The following is a 22,278-nucleotide window of genomic DNA, read 5'->3' as shown; positions in this document are numbered from 1 at the left end:
TTATGTATCAAAAATAATTGATCATTATTGTTCTTTAAATATGAAATTATCCAAGCTTTCTACTACCACCAACCCTGAGCTACTTATTCTCTGCTCATTAAAACAGAACTGAAAACTTGCAATATTTTTGTGGCAATGAAGCCTTGGCCTAAGCTAAGCTGTGAGAGATCAGAATCTGCTTCTTACCTTTATATAAAAATAAGGATCGTTCAGTGCAGTGTGGAGGGCGATACGTGGAGCAGCATTTAAGTGCTCACGAAGAGTGTGGGCAGCACTGAAGTACACCACCTCGTGCAGAGGCTGAGTCTCAGGAGGCAGAAGGTATTCTCTGAAACATTCCGAGTCAGGTTATCAGCTTTTAGGTTAGCATAGGTTTATTTTTAATAACAGTTTTGTCAATCCTCTATGAAAGGACTGAACAATTTATTAAAAAGCAAAATCAACAGCAAAAGAAACAAAATTCAAGTATTGGATCCAGGGCAAAAATCCATATAATACTTTTAAACACTACTTCTAGATTGTTTACAGTACAAGAAACTACATATCTCAGTTCTGAATTAAATCTTCAGAAACAAATGAACATATATTACATTTCTTCTCACTTTAAAGTGGAATTTCTTAAAATATTAACAAATTTCTTAAATTAAAAATTATTCAGAAAACTGAGGTATCCATTCTCTAACACAGCAAACATTTGGGTTTTTTGGCAATGTTATACACAGCCTCAAGCCTGGAATTAATTTGAGGAAATTCATTTTGGATCACAAAAAATATTTTAGTTGATATCTTTCAAGGAAAGAGTTACTGTAAATATACTATGATTAGTTTTTACTTTAGCATCAGTAAAGGCTGCTAAAATTTTAGTTTCAGTGTGTTAAAAAACTTCAATAAAATACTAATTGTTAAAAAAGCCACATTATCTCGGAATTCTTTAATTTTTCACTTACAAGCTAGATGGCAAATCAATTTTAATAAAATCTAAACTTTAAAAATAAGGCATTAAAAGGTTTACTTTGAATGTATGAGCCTAGGCCAGACACAATGGTGCAAACCTGTAATCCCAGTGGCTCAGGATGCTGAGGCAAGAGGATCTCAAGTTCAAAGCCAGCCTCAGCAAAAGTGAGGTGCTAAGCAACTCAGTGAGAATCTGTCTCAAAATAAAATACAAAATAGGGCCGGGCATGTGGCTCAGTGATCAAATGCCCCTGAGTTTAATACCCGGCCCTGGTACCTCTCCCCAAAAAAGTATGAGCCTATCAGCTGGTCTGTGACATGACAGTAACATTATTCTTAGGTGGCCTGGAGAGTAGTGAACTGGAATGGAGCTTTGGCATACACAATCGAAAACAGTAATAAGTTACGAACTAGATTAGTTAACTCACATGCCTTCATAAAGAAGATTCCCAGGGCTTAATTCAGTCCTGAGCCTAAAGTCTGTTAGCCACATTACAGACAGTGTCAGCTCTTTTCCAATTAGTGTAGGCAGAACAAATCAAGCAGCTACCTTAGTTCAGCCACAGGAGATGTTATTTCTCCTCTCCTGGAATAATGAAATAATTTCTCTTCTTCCTAACTTTCTGTCCTCCTTTTGGAAAAGTTACCACACTTCCTAGAAAAACCTTCTATACTTGCTCTACTCTGGTTAGGTCAGTGGTTTTGAAAAAAGATAGGAAGCAAAAGGACATTCAACATGCACATCATTCCTCACCATCTCTTTCCTTTATCAAGAGCTCCTGATCTACTCATTCCATTTCTAGGTGCTGTTCCTTCTCCAGAGTCCACTGGAACAAAACCCATTTGCAAAGAGTATGATTTTGACTTGATCCTCACTAAAGACTAACATTTTTACTATCTCAATTACTCAAGACTGAGTTAAATTTGCTGAGAAAATGACTTCTGTGATGCTGACTGCCTCCTTGGATGGCTAGTTACCAATTTGTAATTACTGACCATATAAACTCTTCCTATACCAATTTCATACAGTTACTCCCAAACATTATCATGGCTATCACTAAAAGACCTTGCTGAAGTTCCTGCTAAGTAATAAAGACTGGATATTTAACAAGGCAATTAGATAGAGATGATAATAGAAACTCAAATTACTGTCTTACATTTGTACTTCCGTTCCTTTTCCTGTCTTCAAGTAATGTTTAAAAACTCAGACAAATACCAAGTCAAAACACCTTTTCGAGATTCTCAAAGAATCTCCATCAAAAGGAAAATAAAGTATCTGCTTTATTTTGTTTCCACTAGGTTACATTCATTGAATAATAGTAATACACCAGCACCATACACAGGAATTTTTGTCCAACTGTATACTTGGGGATTGGCATAAAAATGCCATTGCTTGGGCAACTGATTTGCTTTGATAAGAAAGAAGCAATGAATCTGGCACCAGAGTACTTTGTGATGTTCATCTGGATTTAGGTCAGAGTTTACAACAAATGTTAGACCTTTCCTCAAAGAGATACCTCTGAGGGAACTGTTAAGATTTTTATCAACAAGGGCTATAAAGTCAAATCTTGATTTTGGTGAAAATAGCAACTTACAAAGTGGCAGCTTTTTTTTCTTAATTCTTTGCATTTGGCAACTTAATCTCAGATCTGTCAGTATTTTTGCCAAGAGATGTTCCTGATCTACTGTGAACCTACCATCTCCTTAAGTCAATGGCTTATATTCTCCAGAACTCCAAACTCTATTCAAACATCTGTAGTGTTCTCCTTCAAGGCAAAGTGCAGAAATGGGGAGGGCCTTTTGGCAGATGTCAGGAGATTAGGACTATGTGACACAGGTAGCCATACCTTTCTCTGGGCTTTAGCTGATATATGATTCCTCACTTCCTTTTAGTCTACAATCCTAATCTCTTTTTATGATAGAAAATCTTAGTAAAGATAATAAATTCTTATAGAATATTTTATAGTTTCACAACAACACATTTCAATCATGCTCAGCATTATTTCAATAACTGTTCAGAAACATTAAAAAGTCAGGCATATTAGGTCAAAGATCATGAAAGGGGGAATGGATGGTTTTACTTCACAGCCTATGATTTGGAAATTGTAAGAACTCAGGAAACTGACATCTGGCTTACAGATGATTCTAAATCACATGGAAAAATTCTTAGTCACAACTTGGCGAAAGGGAAGAGTCAAGAGCTTGGGGATAGAAACTATAAGAACAGAAAACCTCATAGGGCAGTTACTTCTATCAGTTCTGAAATGAAATTCTTGACCAGTACATCAGTTCAATATTGGAGTGCATCATTTTGTTATGATACATTTCTCTCTCTCTTGTCTTTATATATGACAGCAGAATGAATTACAGTTCATATGACACATTTCTCTTTAACCTTCTGCTTGTCATAATTTTGCCACTTTCATAGCATTAATAAATTCTTCCCAATAAACTAGAAACAATGATTCTGGCCCCATGATCTTAGAAAACGGAGACATCACTTTCTGGAAGAGCATGTTTATCTGTCAGAAAATCACTGTTTTCAATAACTGAGCAGCTGTTTTTCCCAGTACTTTTTTTCTGTTTAGTGAGTAATGTATGAACTGCCATTAAAAAATAATAAACTGATAATTATTTTTTCTTTTTAACTATTAAATCATTTCCTTTTGTATACCTTTTTCTTTCTTTTCTTTTCTTCTTCTTCTTCTTCTTCTTTTTTTTTTTTTTTTTTAAAGCATGAACCATAAAGCTGGCTTCTGGGCAATCCATGATTCAGAATAATCTGGATTTCCCAAGAAGGAATCATTGTAAAATAAATGGTTGATTGGTAGACTTCTGCATTTACTAAGCAGATGCCTCAACATGAATTTAATGCTGATTTGTAGTTGCACTGTCTTTAGAATTAGACAAAATGGAACTGCATGGCTAGTTTGCTCAGCCTGTTTTCTGGGTTTGGCCCAAATCCAACATTCAGTACTAGTAAAGGTACAGCAATGCTGAAGTGTAATATAAACACTTTGTTATTAGAAAGGGGAAAACACGGGCTGGGGATGTGGCTCAAGCAGTAGCGCGCTCGCCTGGCATGTGTGCGGCCCGGGTTCGATTCTCAGCACCACATACCAATAAAGATGTTGTGCCCGCCGAAAACTAAAAAAATAAACATTAAAAATTCTCTCTCTCTCTCTTTAAAAAAAAAAAAAAAAAAAAAAGAAAGGGGAAAACACTTTCTAACTCCCTGACTCTTCCCACCTGGCCTAATAAACTAAAAATTAAACTTAAACTGGTGTTCTTGAACCGACAGTAAAGAATAAGCTAAGTCATTTGATTAGGTATTTTAATAACAAACAAACAAAAAAAAAGGAATTGAAATTAAAATTCTAAGCTGGCCAGGAGAAAAACAATCCTGGATTGGTGATGGACAGCTATTATGCCAATATTATTTAAAAAAATAGCATGACTCATAAAAATAGCTAGAGACTCACCTCACCAGACAGTCAATGAAGTTCACAACTTTTTCTCTGAGTACTTCAAACCTGGTTTGCTTCTTACTTGTTCTTCTCAACTCCTTCATTTCCAATAAGGACTAAAAGGTGAAAGAATACCTTTCATGGTGATTCTGAGATAGAAAATTTTTCAGAGGGATCTCTGCTACTCAGGTGAAGATGGCGGATGCCCTTTGCTTAAGGAGGATGTACAGATCAAAATGGGTGTTACTTTTTTATTTGTAGGGTCTAGCAAGAATCTCTCCTCAGATGTACTGCTTTAAATATACATCAAGTGGGTTTTCAGGGAGAGAGGAAAGGGCAGTTCACTTTATTAGTAAGTTGTGTAGCAGAGTGCTCACTATTCACAACACATTAGTTCAAAGAAGAAAGGGAAAAAGGAGGAAGAGATGAAGAAGAAGAGAACTATCATTACCATCACCTTGCATAAAGCCATACTAACAGAACAGATTCCATGTGTTTTCTTGTGAAGAATGAAACTTCATACTATATTTGTCTAACTTGGTATCATGGTAGAGAAAATTCTTCATTTTGACAATCAAGATCCTAAAGTTAGAACTATCTGAAAAAGAATATATTGCGGCTGGGGTTGTGGCTCAGCAGTAGAATACTCGCCAGCACATGTGAAGCACCACATATAAATAAATAAAATAAAGGTATTATATCTACCTCCAACTAAACAAACAAACAAACAAACAACCTTTTTTTAAAAAAAGAATATTTTGGACATACTGTAGCTCAATTTGTGTTCTATATTATGAATATGCATGAAAAAACTAAAATAAATATCTAAAACTAATGAGTTAGGCTCTTTTGAATCTTTCAGTTTGATCAAACAGAAAAATAAATTCACCAGATAAATAATCAGATTCTTTTTTGTGGGGGGCAACCACGCTTCCACATTTCCCTTGTTGCTAGTTAATTCTGTTTCTCTGAGTGTATTGGAACAGTTTCCACCTAATTGACTAGTAAATTGCAGAGTGTAAGTGCAGTTGAGGATGGCAGTAGGATAAACAGGATGTTTGATTTATAAGTGAGTTACAAAGTCTGCATTGTTCCTGGCTGTGGTTTAAAATGAAAACAAAAACATCCAGACAAATCTAGAGCACAAAGTGAAAAAGGGGAACATGACATGATGCAGCTAAAAGGAAAAAAAAAAAAGAGATCTGACCTTCTGAAGATGATAGAGATCTGTCTTCTGAAGGCCCTTTGGCTGTGACCCAGAAGCATCTTCTTCCTCTTTGGCATCTGCTTTTAATACAAAACAAATATATAGCAATTAGTGCAAATCCAAGACAAGAGAACAGTTGCTACTAATCCAAAGGAAGTAAAATTTTCACCCATTTCTTTTTTTCAAATGTGGCAAGGGATCAAGGTTCCATCATATAAATGATATTTCTGCCAGAAACTGAAGGTCAATAAATGTTTCGTAATTTATGCTGTAGCGAGGTTTTTAAAACCTAGCTACTGAATTTAAAGTGTTACCATAATGAAAACAAAGCAATGAAACCAAACTCCCCTCAAATCAACAGCAGAAAGTCTCAAATATTTGTGCTATTATAAATACCTTTGTTAAAAATCATACAAACTTTAACCATTTTCCTTTGACTATATCAAGATTGTAAACAATATAATCTACAACCTGACAAATCTGGTTTTCAACCACCCGATTCACTATTTTTAATATAACATTGAGTATAAAGAGGGTAGTATGCAAAAGTTGTGAAATAATCCACTAACCAGTAATTGTACAGCTGCTCCTGTAGAGCATGAAGTTCTGATACCTTCTTCCAAGTGCGGGTATATTTTGGGAACCTGACACTTGCATGACACATGACCCAAATCTTACGACAGAAGGATGTAGCTACAAAATATATATGATTCTGAAAGAAATTTCTTTTAGCTATAAATAATTCCTTGCTCAAGGAAGATACTAGGTTAAAACATCTATTAAATTCTTTATTACATTTTATTAACATGTAGCTGTCTTAAAGATAGAGCTGATATAATTTTCTGCCCTACTTAACCCTCCCTAACTGATAAGGAGCCAGAGATAGCATATAGTCAAATATTTCTATTTATTTAATGTGGGGAGCTTGAATTACACTTAGCATATAGTCAAATATTTCTATTTATTTAATGTGGGGAGTTTGAATTACACTTTGTTACTAATGTTAACTTATTACTAAAAAATCAAGCCATTTCTTCAAGAGAGTGGTTTTGCTATAATTTGTAAAATTCTTTATTCTTTTCAAATTATTTTTATTTTGGGGGGTCCTGGGGATTAAACTTGAGCACTTGACAATTGAGCCACAAGTCCAGCCCAATTTTGTATTTTATTTAGAGACAGGGTCTCACTAAGTTGCTTTGTACCTCTCCATTGCTAAGGCTGGCTTTGAACTCGAGATCCTCCTGTCTCAGTTTCCTGAGCCACTGGGATTACAAGTGTGCATCAATGCACCTGGTGCAAATTCTTTATTCTTTAGGGTTCTAATCATCTTAATCTTCAAACTTCCCATTTGAAAAAACTGCATTCCTTTATATAGTGCTAGAATATCACAGAATTTATTCACTAGATTGAAAGTTACCTAATTTATCTTATATTCTTCTAGGTTTTTTGCCCTGTCTGTGTCCTTAAGGGTGGCCTCTCTCTGTGCATTAAATTTATGAATTGGTGAGAAAAAAACAAAACAAAATAAACAATAAGCTGGGCTGTGAAGAGAAATGAGCTATTTAGTCTGGGTGCTGCCACTAGGTAGCTGTGCAGCTCAAACAAGTTATTGTCTTCATGGACTTCAGTTTTGATTGCAATTTGACTAAATTCTCTTAACTTCTTGACCTTAAAATTTCCATGGTTTGAAAAGTGGTTCAGATTACGCTATGGTGGTGAGAGAAATATAGGATGTGGAGGAATCCCTTTAATGCCCATGGAAAACTTCCTCACTCTGTCTATATCTGCCACTCTAGTCAGGGAAATTTTTGCTTTCATCTTCTAGAACTGAGCACCCATCAGGTGCTTTGTACTAGAACTGTAGGGAGACATGGAAAGATTTTCTACAAAAAATGCTTTCTAAACCTAAAAGATTTTTTCTTGCCAGTACTGGGAATTGAACTCATGGTCTCACACATATAAGGCAATCAATCTACCACTGAGCTATATCCTCAGCACCCCCAGCCCTAAATCCAAAAGATTTTCAACACGAAGAAATACTTGGGAAACATATAAAGGATTAAAATGGATATTCCAATTAAGATATTTTCACCATGCCATCTCTATGTGCTTGTAAATACCAAACTACCTCCTTCCCCATATTTCATTAAAAACTTCACCTAAATAGGGGAAAAGTAAAAGTTACATAACCCATATTTTTCCTAGCATCATGTGCTGGTGCTAGAAATAGAGCAAGATAAAGCCCAGGAAAAGTTACTTATCAGTAGTATCAATCTGTGGGTCCTATTAGAACACAGAAGACCTGAAGCACTAGGGAACAGAACATGACTACCTACCTACACATAGTCAGGAACCCCAAGTATTCAGAAAATATAAATGATCATGTCACAGTCACCAAAATAAAAGAAACTCTGAACCTCCAACACTGAGGAGTGCCAGGTTGTCTCAGTTCACTTAGGACTGAAAGATTCAAGGTTCTGTAAATCCGATTAAAGCAAGCCCCATGCATATTTGGTAATCAGCATACTAATGAGCCTCACTGCTGTGAAAGCAGTTCATAGCTATTAATTTTTCAGGCTTACAAATGATTTATGCAGTCTTTTTGAAATCTATAAAGAACTTGATGAAATGTTTAAGAAAAAACATCTAAAAGGAGTCATCAATAGTGATGCCCTGCTACTCTCTAATCTTTTCCATTTCTTTTTGTTGCTTTTTTAAAGACAAGTCCTCCAAACTGTGTGTGTGAAGAAAAATCAAATTTTCCTGCCTGTTTGATACTCTTCATTGATTAAACCAAATCTAGAAGGGAAGCATTTGGTTAAGATGTGACATTCTCAGGCCTGGTATACTGAATGATCAAGAACTATTTTATCTCTTCATCTCTCAGCATATCAGGAGGGGTTTTCCATGTCCTTTTGGTTAAATGACTATCACAGCCAGTAGAGTTGGCAGGATATTATACTCTCACCATCGAGGCTCTGAAACTGGGCCAGGAACTCCTCTATTCTCTTTGCTGTGCTGCCAAGCTGCTTTTCAGAAGAGGATTTAAAAACCTTGAAACATTTCTGAAGTATGGTCATCAGATCATCCTTTGCCAACATCCTAGAAAAGAATCAGTGAAAGAAAATGTAATATAACTGCAAAATTTAAAAAATTCAAAAATATTTTCTATATATTAAATGTTTCTGTTTAGAAGAAAATGGTGTAAGTTCTTCCTTAGTAGCTACTGACGTTTTTGGGGAGAGATTTTCTTCAATGCTTGCTTTTGCAGAGCTGGGGATCCAACCCAAGGCCTTGTGCATGCTACGCAAGCCCTCTACCATTGAGTTATATCTCTTGCTTCAATTTTCTTCAACACATGTGACATTCAGAAGTATTCTTGAAGAGTTCTCATCATAATGCTTGGCTTTGAAAATATACAGAGATCTGGGTTCACAACCTAGCTTTGACACATACTGTTTGTAATGTAGTATGAATTTAGTAATATGGAGTGAATCTACTATACACCTCTGATCCTAGGTTTGTTTTCTTGTCATATTTTGCATGTTAGATGGAGACTTAAATGCATTTCAAGAATCCAGTATGGCAACTACGACACTTAAGGCATTTTATGTTAAGTTTCCTTTTCTTTCTGATGTAAATGTACACAGAATTCAAGAATTTCTACTGAAGATCTGACTTGTTAAATGCAAGCTTGCTTCAAATGACCAAAAATATAAGTATCACTATCATTTTTCTAATTATTACCATTTAACTGTATTTTAATCTCCTAAGGACTTTATGAACATCAGCCAGCAAATCCTCTGAACTTTAAACAAATCTTTGTTAGAAATGGAGAGTGAGGGGTTGGGGTTGTGGCTCAGTGGTAGAGTGCTTGCCTAGCATGGGTGAGGCACTGGGTCCAATTCTTAGCACCACATATGAATAAATGAAATAAAGTCCATAAACAACTATAAAATATTTTAAAAAGAAAGAAAAATAATAATAATAAAAAAAGAAATGGAGGGTAAATAAAGATAATCTAAAATTAGGATCCTGTTCTCAGAGTCATCATTTACAGGATTTGTCCATTAAGACTGTACTCAAATAACATCATCAAATGGAGCCAGGGTCAATACTAGTAATTATTAAGTGGTTGCATTACACAAGTATATAAATGATGTAAGGTTACAATTAGTAAGATTAAGATCTAATATTAACCATAAAGACACAGTCAAATCCAGAATATGGTCATTTTGTAAAATAAACTTAAGTTTATAGAAACTGGTAGGGGTAGACAAAAAATTTTCCACAGTGTTAAGAAACAGCATAAAATATTCTCTTCTTTCTACAACAATTATCTAAAGCATAATCTTTTATCTGTGAATGAAAGACAGCTAATAGGTCAAAGAAAAATAGGCTAAGACACTTCATTCTTGATTACCCTAGAGATTAATTAAAGTTTCTTGCTTTCTATTGGTCAGATGAAATTAAACTGTTAAGAGAGTTAATTCAAAGCATTTGAACAATCCATTATACCTGAGCTTTAGCCTTACTCTAATAGACAAAGTCAGTATTTCCAGTGTCCAAGGATTCAAAGGCACTGGCTTGCTTGGAGGGGAGCAGAAGATGAGGTAATGCTAGAGGTCTAACCTATATCAGTAATACATTGAGGATTAACTTCCCAGCTATACACTGCCACATTTCTCCTCCACTTTGAGATACAAACAAAGGAACATGGAGGAAGGTCAAGTATAGTCTATTATTAATCTTCAGTATGCAAAACCAAAAAAAGGTATTATGTCATATAATTTTGAAAACAGGCAAACTTTTGTAGTCATAACTTCTAATGTGCATTTGACTGAAAGAGGCAGATCTTTTACCTCAGATGTAAACTTTCTGAGATTCAGATATTTGTTATTCCTCTTACTGTTAGCCTAAGATTATGTTCTTTTTTTCTTCCTTCCATGGTAATAAGGATTGAATCCAGTGCTTTGCACATGCTAGACAAGTACTCTACCACTGAACTATATATATCCTAGCCTTTTAAATTTTCAGACAAGGTCTTACTAAGTAAATCAGGCTGGCTTTAAATCTGCCATCTTCTGGCCTCTGTCTCCCAAGTAGCTGGAATTATAGGAGTGCACCACTCTGCCCAACTAAGATTATGTTCTTACTATTTCCAGAGTACTAGAAGATCTTATACCTTTTCAAGTACCTACTGGTTTCACACAAAACAAGATTTAATCTAAAGCTAATTAGAAATAATAATTTAATCAACCCAAAGAGTTATTAGTTAAAATCTTTTCCAGTAAAATTATACACACACAGAATCAACAAAGATATCTATTCTCATTTCTATTATTCAACATAATTCTGGACTCTAGTCACTATAGTAAATTAAAAGAAGCAAGTAGTTCAAACAATAAAAAGGAAGATGAAATTTTTTAGTTGCATATGATGTGACCAACTGTACAGTGATAAAATCTAAGTACGATAAAAATATTAGAGTAAAAGGGTGGATGAAAAAAGATAAACGTGTGTGGGTGTGTAAACATCCATATACACATAAGTAATACCTATATATTAAACTATGTAATGGAAAAAACAACATATTCAAAATGGCCTCAAAAACTGAAATGTACCAGGAAGGTCATATCTTGATTCTTTCTGAAGACTTCATTCCTTCTCACTGAGACTCACCCATGTGAAATATAAGTGAGGAAGTAAGATCATCAACTAAATCTAAAGGAAGATGAGATGAACATGAATCTTCTCAGCCAGTTGAGCCTATGGTTGCTCAGCAGTATGGTGATGAACAACCTCAATAATAGGAACCACAAACTTAAAGTCAGGATATTATACTAGGTAGGAGAGAAAAGATGACGGAAAACCTGAGGTTCAGCAGTCTGACCTGGAAGCTGAACTCCAGGATCGGTCTAAGCCAAAGACTAGAAGTAAACAAAAAAATAATCTTGATGTCAAGAGGAGAGTCTGTATCAGACTTAGAGCCCACTAAAATGCCAGAAGCAGGTAATGAAAAAATCAGACATTTAAATGAAGATGGGCTGAAAAAATGCAAACTGTTCTTATATTGGTTAACCAACTTGGAATTCTTTTAGTTTTACAGTTTTCTTAAAAAAAAAAAAAAGCAACAAAAATTGGAATATTCAGCAATGTACACTATAGCAAAATGTTTTAGACCTATAAAGTTATGAAAGCTCTGAATAAATGATTCACAGTTTAAGTTCTAATATTCAATATTATCAGATACAAATCATTCCAAATCAATCTACATTCTACCATTGTGTGAAACAAAATTCTGGTGGGTATATTTTAAAAGTTCAATAAAATTTATCTGGAAAAAAATCATTTTTGATAAAGAAGAACAATGTGTTGTGTACTTTAGTGCAGGTATTGGGGCTGTTAATACATCAAAAAGTATAAGCTTCTGTGATTAAAATCAGATGGTCCTTACTGAAGAACAGATAGGTCAATAGAAGATATTAAAAATCCACAAAGAGATCAAGATATATATAGGGAAAAAGCACACTGACATACTAGTGTATGGTGATACAATAGTCTTTGTATTTTAGACTCAGAAATCTATATCTATATATTCATTTTGTGGAAATTATACAAATGTGTAAACACATATGCTGTGATTACTGTTTGTAATGGGAATTTAAAACAACCTAAATATATATCCAAAAAAGAAATAATTAAAAGTTACGCTTCTAGGGGCTGGGTATGTGACTCAGTGGTAGAGCACTTGCCTAGCATGTGCAAGGCACTGGGTTTGATCCTCGGCACCATTTAAATATGCATAAATAAAATAAAGGTATAAAAAATGCTGTATCTGTTAAAAAAAGTTATGCTTCTAAAACACAGGATATTATATAAAGATAATAAGTAATGAGGTAGAACAATCTGTGTTACCACTGATGATGGCTAACACTTATATGCACACATATAATATTTACAATTCATTATGAAATAGTATTATTATTCCCACGTTAGAGATGAGAAAACAGAGGCACAAAGAATTTAAGTAACTTGTCCAGAGTCCCAAGGCTAGTAACTGGCAAACTTGGGATTTGAACTCAGACAATTTGGCTTGATATTCACGCTCTTGCTGACCATGTTATATACTGCATTGTCACTGTGTCCACGGTAGAACATTAGGTGCAAAACAAAATAACTACCATGACAAAAACCAAACCTTAACCACTAAATAATGGGGGTGGCTGGCAGATCATGTATTGTTAATGTACAGACTGTGGCTTTTACCCTGAGTGAAATGGGGAGTTAATGAAGGATTTTGACAAATGGAATGACATTACTAGCCATATTTTAAATGGACTATTCTGCCTTCTGTTTTGAGGAAAATCCTATACAGAAGCAAATGGGGAAGCAGGAAAACCAGATAGAAGGCTCCTGTAATAACCCAGGTGAAAGATGATAACAACTTAAAACAAGATGATAACAGTTAAAGAGGAGGAGGTTTGGTTCCTGATAAATTTTTAAGGCAGAGCCCATGTCTTTAGCTTGAAGAACTGGAAGGATGCAGAAAAATGCTAGGTGTCAAGGGGATGATGAGGAATTCAATTTTGAATAAGTCAACTTTGAAATGTGTACTGGATATCCAAATGGTGATATTAAATGGTATATGAACATAACAGTCTGGCGCTCACAAGAGAGCTGTGGGCTTATGACTAAGCTTCAGGTGCTGTAATGTTAGGATATCAGAGAGAAGAGAAAACACTAGAGAGACTGACAAGGAGCCCACACTGAGACAAGAGAAAGACAAAGAGGGTCTGAGTACTAAAAGTCATTAAGAAAGAAGTGATGACCTGTGTCAAATATGAATAATAAGCTAGACTACAGGTGCCCATCACCATTCCAGTCTCCTTATAAATACTCCTATGGCCATCAAATATTCATGAAGTAGATCAGTGGTTATTGAAACATGCCAGTTTCCACAGGGGGAAAAAGGATTTTTTCATGAGAAATACCATCTTCAGTAACTTTTACAAAAAAATTTAAAAATATTTTATAAGATTTTCGTTTCTACGGTACTTTAGCAAAACTTAGCTCACATTTGATTTCCCTTTCTCACTATCCAAGTAATCATTATCTTTTGTGGAAGACTAAAAGTCACCATACATATAAGTAAAGTCAATGATACTGATGAGTATAACTTTTTTCCTCCAATACTGCGGACTGAACCCAGGGAAGCTTTACCACTGAATTACATCCCCAACACTTTTTAATTTTTATATATATATATATATTTTTTTACTTGTAGATGGACACAATACCTAAGTTTTTTTTTTTCCAAAGCAACACTCAGTGATGATTTTAATCTTAGTTCCTCTTATGAATTTAAGTTTGAAGATAGGGAGTAAGAATGCTTGGCTTTCTAAACTCAAATTATTCTTATGTAGAATGTCTAAACTGAAAAATGTCCTTGACTTCTTGTCCACGTCTAATCTGTACAAAAGAGAAAAGACTAATTCCATTCTAGAGGTTCCCAGATTTCTTTCCTCTTCAGTAATGTCCAGATTCTTGTCTGTTCTTCCTATAGCAGCTATTCTGATTCCCAATGCTTTTTTATATCTCTACACTTTTCACCGCCCATGTTTCTGACCTGAGCTTAGGAAAATGACTAAAATCTCATTTTCTATGTACGTTTCTTCTTTTATTCACATTCCCAAACCTATATTTTAGATTTTTTTTTTAAAGAGAGAGTAAGAGAGGAGAGAGAGAGAGAGAGAGAGAGAGAGAGAGAGAGAGAATTTTTAATATTTATTTTTTAGTTCTCGGCGGACACAACATCTTTGTTGGTATGTGGTGCTGAGGATCGAACCCGGGATGCACGCATGCCAGGCGAGCGTGCTACGGCTTGAGCCACATCCCCAGCCCCTATATTTTAGATTTTGATAAAGAACAGCAGCTGGTATAAATAGCTTTAGAGTCAGACCTGTATTAGAATTTTGGTCCCATCAACAGTTAAGTGATCTCAGGCAAGTCAATAAATCCTATCTGTGCTTCAGCTGCATCAGGGGTCAAGTGTGGCTAATTAGACCTACCATAAGAGGAACTATATTAGATGGGAAAATTAACTAAAGTGCCTTAATGCAGTGTCTGGCACATCGAAAGCCTTCAATGAATAGTGGTTACTATTGTTACGTATGTTTGCTTACCCTATTTTTGAATTGTCATTCTTGATCCTTGACTATACCAAGATCAGCAGTGTTACGGAGGTTCAAAAGCAAAGGAACAACTTCCTACTTGACAAATGAATCTATGAGTTTGAGCATATTTATATAAAAAAGGAAGAAAATCACTAATCATGAAATTAGAACAGAAAACCCAGCAAGAACCAATTGGGTATTTAAGATAGACATGTTTACTTGAATATAAAGCAAAATAAATCTCAGAAATATTCTTGTTCAAGTTTATAAGTACACAGAAATCATTTATTGGGATTTTAAAAAATAGAATAAAAAATAGTTTTTCAGTAGCAATCAAGTTTCCATGGGGAGTTATTTTTCCAGATAGCATGAAATTAGTTTCATATCTTAACACTGCACCTGCTAAAGCACTAATATTTGTATTAAGTTTTTGGACTTAATGTGCTTTAAGTGTGAATTTGCCTCCTACTATGCCCATCTGTTTTTTTCTGTGGACCAGAGGAAATGAGGACTTAAAAAATATTCAGTTTTTATATTTTATAATATTTTCATATAGGTATTTATATCCACTGAGGAAAACTACAAGATTGTGTGCAGCAACTTAGTCACATTTGATTTCCCTTTCTCACTATCCAAGTGATCATTCTTTTATGGAAAACTAAAAGTCACCATACATAATACATATAAGAAGTAAAGTCAATGATACTGATGAGTATAATTTTTTCCCTGTAGTATTGTGGACTGAACCCAGGGATGCTTTATCACTGAGTTACAACCCTTTTTAATTTTTTTTAATATATATATTTTTTTACTTGTAGATGAATACAATACCTTTATTTTATTTGTTTATTTTTATTTGGTGCTGGGGATCGAACCCAGTGCCTCATGCATGCTAGACAAGCACTCTACCCTTTATTTTTTATTTTGATACAGGGTCTAAGTTGCCTAACCTGGCCTCAAATTTGTGATCTTCCTGCCTCAGCATCCCAAATTGCTGGGATTATATGCAAGCACCACCATGCCTAGGAAAATATGAGTACAACTTTAAAAGGTTTATTTGTCAGGGATGATAAGTGATCTTTTGATACCTGGTAATAATAATAGGACATCTTATAATATTAGATAAGTAATTATCCAATGTTAAAGTGTATAGGGCCAGTTTAGGTGGGCAAAGGCATCAAAGCCTTACTCCTTGTTACTTCCTAATCAAGGCCAGCCTTTGTGACCTCCTTCACAGGGTATATACAATTCAATGATGCCATTTCTCTACCCAATGAAGTCAGGGCCATGGCTGTCTTCCATGACTTAACTTTCCCTGCCATGATGTTAGGTTGACTGAATTAAAATAATCCCCATTTAAGCTCTTCTTGCATAATGTCAATATATGACTAAACAATCACAGATTTTCCTTTAAAAATCAAAGCTCAAAAACAAGCAAAGAAATGAATGGTTGCTACATTAAAAACACCATCACCTATAAGCATGAATTCAAGAATATATGCCAGAAAAAAAATGGATTGTTACTAGATTAAAAACACCACAGCTATAAGCATAAATTCAAGATATGGCTACTTATGAAACTTTTCGGCAGGCAGAGTTCTGGAGGAAGGTGTTTCTGGCAGGCTTAAAGCAGACAAAAAAAGAAAACAACAACAACAATTAAAAAAAACCTACCTCAGCAGCTGCAAGGCTGATGCATACTCCTCTGAATCCCATATGTTCTTTTCTAAACATGTGCAGTACAACTCTCTGATCTATAAGTGAACAACATTTGTGAGGAACTAAAAGTCATACAAGAAGTTATATTCCGCTAGTTTGCAAAATCATACATATAGAGCCAACACACACACACACACACAAAATTTATGTTATTAAAAGCTAATTTTTTTAGATGAAAAACAACCTTGGCATTTATTATATGGATCAGACTCTTCAGGAATGTAATTTTCATAAAAGTAAAATAAGAACATATAAGGATTGGCTAATACCACTAGTTACCTAGCAGTAAGAAAATGATAAATGTGAGGAAAAAAAGGCCCACTGAGGTTGAAAGCATCTCATAAACAAGTCTTTCTTATATACTTGTATTTGTTTCCCAAAACTTTAAGTTAAGGATCTGAAAGTTAGGAATTATTCCATTCTACTCTATATATGGGTTATAGCTTTAGGGTATAACACAAAAGTTAGCTGAGCATAATTCTGCAAGGTGCAGAACTGTCTCTTAATTCTTGGTGCAATGCAAGGTTAACCATTAAGCATTTTTCAGATTCCTTTTTCCAGTTCACTAAGAGTGGCAAACTAGCTCTCTGTATGTAGAGGTGAAAAAGAAATGCAAAACAAAGAAAATTTAAATGCCTCAGCACAAATACATTGTAGGGGAAACAATACCACTGGGATTCATGTGGCTGTTTCTAGCTGTGGCCATAGAACAAACAACAAACACTGTTTCAATTACTAGTACTATGTACAGCTGGAGTGGATTGTGCTCTTATTTTAAGAATTAGATCCATTTCAAATTCTGAAGCCTGGATGCTACAGGAATCAAAACAAGAAAGCACTGTTATTTCTATTTTATAGATTCCAAATGTGAAAGCCATTACCTGTCGACCCAGTGGGTATTTTGGAAGAGAAGAGGTGAAATTATGAAGACATCTCAAAACCAGAAAATAATTTGTATGGTAAACATGCAGATTTTCTAGTAAGGATTGTGTTTCCTCCTAAAAAATCACAGAGTACATAATTAATATTTAAGGCAGAAAAATAAACTAATAATAAAATCTACTTCATGGATATATGTACATATTTCTATAAATGTTTAATTATTTATTTATTTCTGGAAAATTGACAAGAAGAGTCACAACTACAAATCAGCCTCCTCAACTCATGAAAATTTGAAATACATATTTTTTTCTTTTCTTTTTTTTATTTAAAGAGAGAGTGAGAGAGGAGAGAGAAAGAGAGAGAGAGAGAGAGAGAGAGAGAGAGAGAGAGAGAATTTTTTAATATTTATTTTTTAGTTCTCGGCAGACACAACATCTTTGTTGGTATGTGGTGCTGAGGATCGAACCCGGGCCGCACGCATGCCAGGTAAGCGCGCTACCGCTTGAACCACATCCCCAGCCCTGAAATACATATTAAATTCAGGATAAAGGCTGGGCATTTTTTATTTAGTCTTAAGTCTGGTGATATTTTATACATAGGAGAATTGATAATGGAATGTTATCTCCTGGTGTCTTTATCATTGCCACAATATCTTGGTCCCCCAAATTACAAGTGTGAAAGAGAGTACCTTATCATATTCCTGTCTATATGTCAATCACCTGTTATATATTACAGGGAGGGAAGGTTCATTTGTCTTTCGTCTCACTGGCTTGGAAGGGTGAAGACATTACCAGAGAGTACAGTACCAACATAACGAACAATTGACAAAGGTCTGCTTATAATTTTCTCAAGTACTTCTAGAGTGTGTCTGGAGGTGAAGAAGGAAACCTACAAGAAGCACCAGAGCTGATTCTGATAAATTTCTGATGTGCTAAGAATCTTCAAAACTGGTTTTTCTCAATTTATCACTGAGAAAAGAAAAATGAGAAAGAAATCTAAGGCCAACAACAAGCTTTATAATTTTAGAATCCTGCAAGTGTAATAAGGTGAAAAGTATCTGAAGAAACCTATGGATGATAAATATTGAGGGAGAGAGGAGTGTTGGGATTTCTTATGAAATAGCACAGAAATGATTTTTAAAAACTATATCCTTCCAAGCATTTTTGGGGCTTTAATTACTTTTATAGCATTGTCTTAAGAGGATTATGATCTGTGGCATGCTCTTCAGTTTTTTTTCTTCTCTCAGAAGTCAAAAAAAGAATTGATTGTGCATTGTCTTTCTTTCAGTAATATCTTGCAGATACCCATTATTTTTAGTGATCATCTTTGCAGAAAAAAACACCACATATATCAATAAATTCAAGCAAACTTCCTACATTTTTCTAAACTCTTATTCACTCAGAAATCAATTCCTTGGTCAATAATGTATGAGTCATTACCTAAAAATACAAGTCAAGTGAAAGAAAAACTTTTACTACCCAAATGGTTTTTCCTTCCATTGTTTAATTCGTAATTAAAAAAAAAAGATTTCCTATCATAACAAAAGTAACCATAATCAAAGAGTATTTAAATTTGATTTTTATAGTAGACCAAAACAAAGATCACATAATGCTATTAATTGTTCACCTTAATGTATGCTTAAATAGCTTTTAAGTAGGGGAGGAAGTAGTATATAAAAAAAGAAATCTACCACTGAATAATCACCATATTTCATGCTATTTGTACTACTTAGTTTCTTTTGCTTCATGGAGTAATTTTATGTACAGGAAACTAATCAATAAAAATGAATATTTTCACTGAATTTACTTGGATGACAGCAGAAAATAAATACTTAACACAGTATAAGGCAATGTTGCATTATTTAAGGAACTATGTTCTGGAGCAAGTGCATGCTTTCCTCTTTAGTTCTTTCATATTTCTCACTGTGTGTTATACCTCTGTGCTGAATGAAGTTTTCATATTTTAAAATATTTTGGATTGTTGATTTTTCTATACACAGCAGACTATTTCATCTTATGCTCAATGGAGGAAATGGAGGTCTAGTTCCAACACTGGGAAAAAAGCTACCTATGTTGAACCTTTCTAATGGATTTTTCAAAAGTAATTATGACCATTCTAGATCTTTGCCTTCTGCACTGACTTTAAGAAAGATTTTGTTATTCATACGTGTTTATTTATCAACTATAACAGAAAATATTACAAATGATTAACTTTTTCATGTAACTTGTCTTCCAAGTTCTCTGTCTTACTGAGATAACATTAATCTGCCAATGCCTTTACTTAACGAGAACAATTTCTAATATACTTTATGGGTACTATTTTATAAATTCAAACCTGTAAAAGGTTCTCATACATGAGAAAATTTCCTACTTAATATTTGATAGCAGCCTCGCACTACACATATGCAAACACAAAGCCTATTGAAATGTTAATCCTGGGGCTGGGGTTGTGGCTCAGGGGGGAGAGAGCTTGCCTGGAATGTGTGAAGCTCTGGGTTTGATCCTCAGCACCACATAAAAATAAATAAACAAAATAAAGATATTGTGTCCATTTACAACTGAAAAATAAGTTAAAAATGTTAATCCTACTTTCTACTCATTACATTTTTCCTAAAGTATCTTTTCTATACACTAGTCAAAGTTGGTACCATTTTATTTCATAATTCTGTTTAGGATGATTTTTTTTTTAACAAAGATATGCTTTGTCTACAAATATTAATTATTTCCCACAAATATGCTTTCTCTATTATTAAAACATGAAGACCATTTTATCTTTACTGAATTTTGAGACAGGTATAGCAACAGAAATATTTCTGTTATAAGAAAAAGAGAATAAGTACATAGCAGCCTCATTAACCTCAGGTCCTTCCATTTGCTCTTAGAATTCTCTTCCTCCAGATTCCTGTATGGCAGGCTCTGTAACTTCCTTTAGGTCTTTATTCAAAATTCACCTTTTTTACAGTGAGGCTCTTATCTAAAATTTCAACTCCACATCCTATGCACATCAAACTTCATTTTCCCCCATTCGGTTTCACTGTTTCATTTTTAGTATTTATCACTACCATAATATTTGACTTATCTTGTTTGTCTCCCTGATAGAGTGTAAGCTCCATGAGGTAGGGGTTTCATCTATTTTGATCATTTCTATATTCTCAGTGCCTAAATGAATAACTAGCACAGTAGGATCTCAAAAATTATTTGTTGAATGAAGAAGTTTATTAATGAATGAGGGCCACCATTTGTCTCCTTTCTAAGTAAGAGCCACCACTCATTTTGCTGGATGTGGCCTAAATTTCTTAATTTTTTTTGGGGGGGAGGGATCCCAGGCATTGAACCTAGGGGTACTTAACCACTGAGCCACATCCCCACCCCTTTTTAAAATATTTTATTTAGAGAGAGGATCTCTCTAAGTTGCTAAGGGCCTCAAAAAGTTGACGAGGCTAGCTTTGCACCTGTGATACTCCTACCTCAGCCTCCAGAGCCACTGGGATAATTTTTTAAAGTTTTTTAAGCAGAAGTCTGAATTTATAACATAAAATTTCTCAACCTGTAAATGTTGGCTCTGATTTTTAAAAATAATGATCTGAACCTAAAAAATCCATTTACATTGGGCTGTGAATTGCCACTCAGTGTGTAATACATCCTCTTAAATCTGTCATCTTAAATCTCATAAATCCTATCATTCATTCAAAAACCATTCTTACATGAGGTTGTTATCAGGGCTCCTATTATCACTTTGGAAAAGCCAGTGTGTATATAAAAATATATATAAACAAAGAAAAAACAATCAGGCAAATTACATTTGCCATGATACTTTTGCTTTTTAAAAAAAATTTCTCATCTAATTTCAGTCATATTTATCAATTTTGTATCTAGAATTGTATGGACGGGGATAAACAATGACCTCAGGAAAACTTCAGAAAGTATGTGAAAAGGACTATAAATATTTGTTCTTTTTAGTCAATTCACTAATTATTAAAAACTGGTTAAACAACAGATTATACTGAATTTTAGAACTAAGAGTTATTAACTAAGAATACACTTCTTATTAATCATCTTGCTATATAACAAAGCCTTATTTTTCTCATCTGTGAGAAATGTTGGCTGGCAATATTTGCCAGACTTGACTCATCACCATATTACAGATATCTATGAGAGTGCCAAACCATGGCTTTCTCCTAGCACTTATATGTATGAGTGCTAGTCTTATCCCTCTCTGTCTTTTGTTCCTTGTACTCTTCCATGGCAGTGTGGATCAGGGAAGCACCTGATGAAGGCCTTGGATTTAAAGTGCTGATTCCTGATACTCTAATCTAATACCTAAGTCATTGTATCATGTGTGACAGACTGTCGTTATTTCCTTTATTCTTCTCTTTTCTAATTATTTTTTTCCTAATAGATTTATTATTTTTTTCTAATAGATTTTCCTCTTCTTTATGCCTTTAGGTCTGTCAAAAGAAATAAAAGAGGTGGAGCAAAAGATGACAGGCAAGTCTCCACCAAACTTATGAACTAATTTTGTTCCTTTTGTTTACAAATCACCATTATAAGCATACTAAATGGTGAAAAAAAAATCCTTGCTCTACCATTAACTTGTTCTATAACTCAGATATTTCACTTCCTTTCTCCTGGTTATAGTTTTTCATTTGTAAAATGAAGGTGCTGACTTAGGTTACCTTTCTAGTAGTAATCTTTTTTTCTTTATAATTCTAATAATAATCTATTACAATTCTAAGAAGTTTAAGACTCATTTTCCATTCTCAATGGATTTAAATCTGGTTGGCCTAATAGGCAGAGAGACACTACAACATTAACTGGTCAGAATAATAAAACTTCAAATGTCACCTGCAAAGGCGGAAGTTTTCTATACAGCA

General features: G+C 34.4%; 1 protein-coding gene across 13 annotated transcripts in view; it reads right to left on the bottom strand.

The window, feature by feature from the left end:
* The window catches only part of ORC3 (origin recognition complex subunit 3), a 70,359-nt gene that overhangs the window by 16,171 nt on the left and 31,910 nt on the right, over nt 1-22,278 (bottom strand). For 8 of the 13 annotated variants that reach the window (XM_081295518.1, XM_081295521.1, XM_081295525.1 and 5 more), the window contains 6 exons: nt 17,405-17,521; nt 16,479-16,558; nt 8,597-8,730; nt 5,629-5,708; nt 4,437-4,537; nt 187-328 (listed from right to left, as the gene is read on the bottom strand). In XM_081295518.1, the coding sequence (XP_081151644.1) occupies nt 187-328; nt 4,437-4,537; nt 5,629-5,708; nt 8,597-8,730; nt 16,479-16,558; nt 17,405-17,521 (654 nt within the window). The remainder of the gene's footprint in view (nt 1-186; nt 329-4,436; nt 4,538-5,628; nt 5,709-8,596; nt 8,731-16,478; nt 16,559-17,404; nt 17,522-22,278) is intronic. The other 5 variants (XR_014022160.1, XR_014022161.1, XR_014022162.1 and 2 more) reach the window with 2 other exon arrangements.

Source organism: Spermophilus citellus (assembly GCF_964194105.1).
Source record: "Spermophilus citellus genome assembly, chromosome: 5".
NCBI lineage: Eukaryota > Metazoa > Chordata > Mammalia > Rodentia > Sciuridae > Spermophilus > Spermophilus citellus.
Note: the sequence above shows the minus strand (reverse complement) of the source record. Positions and strands in the feature narration are given on the sequence as shown.